Source organism: Vanessa cardui, chromosome 19 (assembly GCF_905220365.1).
Source record: "Vanessa cardui chromosome 19, ilVanCard2.1, whole genome shotgun sequence".
NCBI classification, from domain to species: Eukaryota; Metazoa; Arthropoda; class Insecta; order Lepidoptera; family Nymphalidae; genus Vanessa; species Vanessa cardui.
The window spans coordinates 819989-827119 of NC_061141.1; the positions used below are offsets into that span (position 1 = coordinate 819989).

General features: G+C 34.4%; 1 protein-coding gene across 1 annotated transcript; it reads right to left on the reverse strand.

Moving 5' to 3' along the window:
• Positions 1-1123: 1123 nt before the first annotated feature.
• Positions 1124-2914, reverse strand: LOC124537857. The gene is made up of 2 exons (XM_047114805.1): positions 2646-2914; positions 1124-1953 (listed from the first exon to the last, which is right to left on the reverse strand). The coding sequence occupies exons 1-2, from the start codon at positions 2830-2832 to the stop codon at positions 1784-1786; spliced, it is 357 nt and encodes a 118-aa protein (XP_046970761.1). The 5' UTR covers positions 2833-2914; the 3' UTR covers positions 1124-1783.
• Between the last annotated feature and the right edge of the window lie 4217 nt (positions 2915-7131).

Genomic DNA, 7131 nt, shown 5'->3' on the forward strand with positions numbered 1-7131 from the left:
AAAATCAAGTAATTTGTCAACTCAAAGTTATATAAATTATCTTGTACAAATCCAATTAGCCAAAAGTAAACGTTAATACTAATTAATCCTGACCAAAACATAGAAAAATACATATCTATTCTTATGATGGAATGGTGACAAAATATGTTTTGATGTTACTGTTCCTAAACTATAATCATACCAACTTGAACTAAAAGCAAGTACGACCAATTATTTTAACCCTGCATCGTTACCATGTACGTATTTAAGTTTATTTGTTTATTCGTCCATTATTTAAGGGCGATATTCCAATGCAAGTGGTGAGCGAAATGCCATGACCAAATAGGTTACGCTTTATTTGACAGAAATAGGAAAACGACTTAAATTAATTTTATGCACAGATAATAATCTTGTACAGTCATGGTAAGAAAACGTTCGTCACCTTAATATATATTTTCGTGTGCTCAGGATGGTCGATAATCTGCTTTACCGATCGACATATTGCGTATGCGATATAAGTCACGTCTAGCAAAGAGTACTTTGTAAGTTTTTTTTTAATTTTAAATGCAGTTGTCAGTTTAGTGATTTAGTTTCAAAAGGTACTAAAAGTATGTCGTATACTTTGATAAAGGAAAATAAATTGAAAACTGACGAAGGTTTTCTTACTCTGACTGTGCATTAAAAAAATATATGAGTGTTAATTTTTTGTGCTATAAACATTATTGTACGTCACAATTAAAAAAAGTTTTTTTTTCGCTGTTTTGTTTTGAGTATTTTCTTCGCACGACATGTTTTTTTCTATACAATTTCTCAGTGATCCTTGTTATCGTAGTTAAATCTCAACTTTTATAGCAACTAGCTACTTTAATAACATTACGGGTGTTTCAAAGTCGAAATTGTATGACGAATATATTTCCTACTTAGAATAATCACGTTATATTCAATGGTAACCGATGACTTAAACGCGGTGAGATATATTGCCTTAATTTTGTACTGATTTACGACATTTTTAAATATAAGATAATCGAATTTAATGCAGAAATAAGTATTTTTAAAGTAAGTTGATAACAGGCCGACTGTGATATAACTGTATTTGTAAGGCGTGTTTTATATGTTTAAGATAAATAAAATATGGTTTATGGTTAAAATGTTTTATTAATTATCACAATCTTACATCAGGATAATTAACTATTTTAATAAAATAAAGCTGTAACAGAGATCAATAATATCCTAAAATATAGTCTTAGTAATAAGTTGTTAGTGTTACAATATAACATCAATAAAAAAAGTGTGACCAGCACAAAAAATACATGCTTATAAAAGAACTGAATCGTCAAAATATTAACAAAAATCCAGTCCCATAAAATAGTGGGAAATTTCGAAAAGTAAATTTATACCAGTTCTATTACGTATACAATTTTTATATTATAACATTGACTAAAGTATAACCATCTCTTTCTCACGTTTGTGTATAAAAAGGATGGCAACTTTTTTAGTCCAAACGTATTTAAACAAATATTCGTATAACTTTCTGTGGTAGACAAATTTTAAATTTCCCTCATTGTATTAATAAATTCTTTACAAGAATTTTCTAGATTATCAAACTGAAATGTTATTACTTCCTCTAAGTAAAATGTTGCCAGTTATCAGCGTCTCGACCAGAATTTTAGTGATTCTTCGTACATTTTAATAGTAAACAAGAAGTCTTTTACATTGTTATTCTGAAAATTAGCGCAGTAAATATTTATGACAGCCTCTTAAGAGTCTATAGACAACAATATATGGATACGTTACTCAAATGTGATTAATTGTTATCAAAGGAAGGGTTCCGCAGTCCGGCGGATTTCTTGAAGTGAACCGCGAAAATATCCAAAGAACGAAATATCACGTCCTTATTCACCTCCTTGTGGCTGAAGCTGGAGACGACGAGACGGACCGAATCGGATACAGTTTTCTCGCTAAACAGATATGTCTCTGAAAACATACAATTACATGTACTAAGTATTATCTATCTACTTGGTGGTAGGGCTTTGTGCAAGCCCGTCTGGGTAGGTACCACCCACTCATCATTTATTCTACCGCCAAACAACAGTACTCAGTATTGCTGTGTTCCGGTTTGAAGGGTGAGTGAGCCAGTGTAACTACAGGCACAAGGACAGACACATAACATCTTAGTTCCCAAGGTTGGTGGCGCATTGACGATTTAAGGAATAGTTAATATTTCTTACAGCGTCATTGTCTATGGGTAATAGTGACCACTTACCATCCGCCAACCTATACAATAAAAAAAAATATATCTCACAACTTCCAAGAAGAATGTCTGGTTCTTATTCGTACATATTACTTCAATTGGTGACGGTGTTGGTGTATTGGGTTGTAGGGCTTTGGCCATACTCGTCTGGTTAGGTACCACTCACTCATTAGATGTTGTACCACCATACAGCAATATTGTATGTGTATTGTTGTGTTCCGGTGAAAGGGTAAGCGAGCCAGTATTACAGATAAAAAAACATAACATCTTCATTCCGATAATTGCTGGCGTATTGGCGATGTAAGAAATGTATACGAGCATTTGCATCCACTTACCGTTAGGTAGCCCACATCTAACACCTGTGTCTCTATATGAGAAAATAAATGTATATACAACAGGTGAGCACTAAAATTACCTGGAATCGATTTCGAGACAATCTGGCACGTTTCATCGATATCAAACTTTCTGAGTTTCTTTTCGGCGGTCGCGTCCGCTGGTTTCGACAGCTGGTCGAAGTACAAGAACACTTGCTTCTTCAACCAACCGCTGAAGTCATCTAACCACGCGGTTATCAGGGTTTCAGCTAAATCTGCAAATGCCATGAATTAATTTCATAGGTTTCACTTGTAGTAGCAAATATCATAGCTGATTAAGGCGTGTAATGTATTAGTACAAGCGTTTGTACTGAGGCATATTATACTCGCAGATTTAGTAGTCAAGTGGAATATTAGTGGGTATAGAAGGGATTTTTTTGATTGAAAAAACCAATCATCTTTCTGAACCTGGGATTATTAACCAGTGTTACAACAAAAAGCATAAGTAGAGTGTATGCAATCTTTTAGTTGAGAAATTTAAATTTGTTAGGAAATATAACATGTTAAACTTGTATCTTGTTTATTGGTAGTATTTAAATACAATTGTGAAAATAATTTAGCAAATTTTGTTTGAATGATTTAATTATTTTGGTTTTGAAATGCTGAAAGTTCGAAATATGCAATGGTATAAGTTACCAGCACATAGTAGTGTAGCGAGCCGGAAGGCGAGGTGCTCGTCCGACACCCCCACCGCGCACCAGCTCTCCGCACTAGCGCACCAACCGCGGCCCACCGTCCCGCACCACTCCTCTGACACATAAACCATAAAATACATGTGTAATATAAATATGAAGGTGTGTAGTGCAGTAAATAGTTGGGTTTTATGTAACAGACTATAGCACGACACAACTTAGATGTAGCATCGGTAAATTTCGTAAAACCGATCGCATCCGAATTGAGTACGCCATCCCAAATTATCAATATTTATTTGCTATGGGAATATGATCTTCACACAAACGTTATAACTTGTAATAGCATATGATTATATATTCAATTTGACTCGTTGATTTACACGCACTTGCTGTCTCGAGTTGAACTGACGCGACAATCTATAGCGACGAATAGCGTCGAACGGCGCGATAGGGAGTGTGCCGTTTATGCACATAGGTATTAAAGTAAACAGTAAAGTTACATATTCTATGACTAAAATATTTCACATCCGTGTATCTCATATTCTTTGGCATATATCATGTATAAAAGTCGAAGCATTGCATATGTGAAACAGAGTGTATCAAGTGCGTCACAGTCCGCATAATTGTAGCGTCTCGTTGATAAATCGTGAACCAGTTAGTGACTCATTATCCTCAACATCAGCCCAGCAATATTAGCAATTTCTACTGGTTGTGTGAATGTGTCTATCAAGTGCGTCACAGTCATCATAATTGTACCGTCTCGTTGATAAATCGTGAACCAGTTACTGACTTTCATTATCCTCAATAGGAGCAATTTCTACTGGTTGCGTGAATCGGCAGTGATCGGTTTATTTGAATTGGCTTTGGCTACGTGTAAGAGGCGTGGCACTCCGGCGATACGGAGGCAGAGGTCCTACCGAGGTCGAGGGGCGCGGGGGGCGCGCGGGGCGCGGCGGGCAGCGCGCGCAGCGGGTCGAGCGCGGCGTCCACGTGCCACAGCGCGCGCCGCGCCGCCCACAGCCGCGCCGCGCACGCGCCCACCTGCGCACGCGTTAAAGTCTAATTAAACTATTCTGTTTGTGTTTTGCTCATTTATCTTTTCACATGTTACAAAGTCAAAAACCTTTATTCAAAATAGAAGTGTTTACACTTTCTCATTGATTGTCGATAATCTACCACCGGTTCGGAATATAATACCTCAGACCTGAGAAGAACCGGCGAAAGAAACTCAGCGGGATATTTCAGGACAGTACTTCAATATTACAATACATCAACTTATTTAAAAAAAGAGTAAAAGAACACTTTCTCTCACAACTTTCATAAATTTGACCAATTTACTATTATCTTTTTTTTTACTGTAGATATATTTATAAAATTTGTGTATTTAGATGTGGTAAAAGTATAATAAATTAGTATATATGTATTTATTATATTATAGATATTATACCTGCTATATAACACTATCTCTTACAGTGGGTTGGCTGAAAGAAAATTTCTTTTAGAAATAAGACCGCCATTGTGAACAATAAATTCATGTGTAAAATTACCATTTAAAATTTCACAGTGTAATAAAGAGTATTATATATTATATATATACTTTATAACCTAAAAAATACACTTAAGACATTGCACTACAATGTACAACAACAACAACAACAACATCCTGTAAATTCCCACTGCTGGGCTAAAGGCCTCCTCTCCCTTTGAGGAGAAGGTTTGGAACATATTCCACCACGCTGTTCGAATGCGGGTTGGTGGAATACACATGTGGCAGAATTTCTATGAAATTTGTCACATGCAGGTTTCCTCACGATGTTTTCCTTCACCGCCGAGCACGAGATGAATTATAAAGACAAATTAAGCACATGAATCAGCGGTGCTTGCCTGGTTTTGAACCCGCAATTATCGGTAAAGATGCACGCGTTCTAACCACTGGGCCATCTCTGCTCTCTAACTCTCGTCTATTTCTCTTATATTTCAGATGTTTCTAAGCTTTAATGAGAAAACGAGTATCCTGGATCCTATTGACGACCCTGTCCGAACTCCTTGCCTCAAGAGGCGAGTCAGCGAAGAGCTGGACAGCGTCACATCACTGTGATATCCTCCACATGATAGATGGTTAATGTACACGAGAGACTATATAATATCCGTTTAGAAAAGGTTTTGCGAGATAACTGTTAAAAAAATCAAGTATTTTCCAACTTAAAGTTATATAAATTATCTTGTACAAATCCAAAGAGCCAAAAGTAAACGTTAATACGTCATCCTGACAAAAATATAGAAAAATACATATCTATTCTTATGATGGAATGGTGACAAAATATGTTTTGAGTTTACTGTTGTTCCTAAACTATAATCATACTAACTTGGAATAAAAGCAAGTACGACCAATTATTTTAACCCTGTATCGTTACCATGTACATATTTAAGTTTATTTGTTTATTCGTCCATTATTTAAGGGCGATATACCAAGGCAAGTGGTGAGCAAAATGCCATGACCAAATAGGTTACGCTTTATTTGACAGATATAGGAAAACGACTTAAATTAATTTTATGCACAGATAATAATCTTGTACAGTCATGGTAAGAAAAGGTTCGTCACCTTAATATCTATTTTCGTATGCTCAGGATGGTCGATAATCTGCTTTACCGATCGACATATTGCGGCGCAATGACATTATAAGTCACGTCTAGCAAAGAGTACTTTGTAAGTTTTTTTTTTAATTTTAAATGCAGTTGTCAGTTTAGTGATTTAGTTTCAAAAGGTACTAAAAGTATGTCGTACACTTTGATGAAGGAAAAGAAATTGAAAACTGACGAAGGTTTTCTTACTCTGACTGTGCATTAAAAAAAAAAATATGAGTGTTAATTTTTTGTGCTATAAACATTATTGTACGTCACAATTTAAAAAAAAAATTCCGCTGTTTTGTTTTAAGTATTTTCTTCGCACGACATGTTTTTTTCTATACAATTTCTCAGTGATCCTTGTCATCGTAGTTAAATCTCAACATTTATAGCAACTAGCTACTTTAATAACATTACGGGTGTTTCAAAGGCGAAATTGTATGATGAATATATTTCCTACTTAGAATAATCATGTTATATTCAATGGTAACCGATGACTTAAACGCGGTAAGATATATTGCCTTAATTTTGTACTGATTTACGACATTTTTTAAATATAAGATAATCGAATTTAATGCAGAAATAAGTATTTTTAACGTAAGTTTATATCAGGCCGACTGTGATATAACTGTATTTGTAAGGCGTGTTTTATATATGTTTAAGATAAATAAAATATGGTTTATGGTTAAAATGTTTTATTAATTATCACAATCTTACATCAGGATAATTAACTATTTTAATAAAATAAAGCTGTAACAGAGATCAATAATAACCTAAAATATAGTCTTAGTAATAAGTTGCTTCGTGTTACAATATAACATCAATAAAAAAGTGTGACCAGCACAAAAAATACATCCTTATAAAAGAACTGAACCGTCACAATACTAACAAAAAACCAGTCCCTTAAAAAGTGGGAATATTTGAAAAATAAATTTATATCAGTTTTATTACGTATAAATTTTTTATATGATAACATTGACTAAAGTATTACCATCTCTTTCTCACGTTTGTGTATAAAAAGGATGGCAAATGTTTAGTCCAAACTTATTTAAACAAATATTCGTATAGTTTTCTTTGGTAGACAAATTTCAAATTTCCCTCATTGTATTAATAAATTCTTTACAAGAATTTTCTAGATTATCAAACTGAAATGTTATTACTTCCTCTAAGTAAAATGTTGCCAGCTATCAGCGTCTCGACCAGAATTTTAGTGATTCTTCGTACATTTTAATAGTAAACAAGAAATCTTTTACACGATTATTCTGAAAAT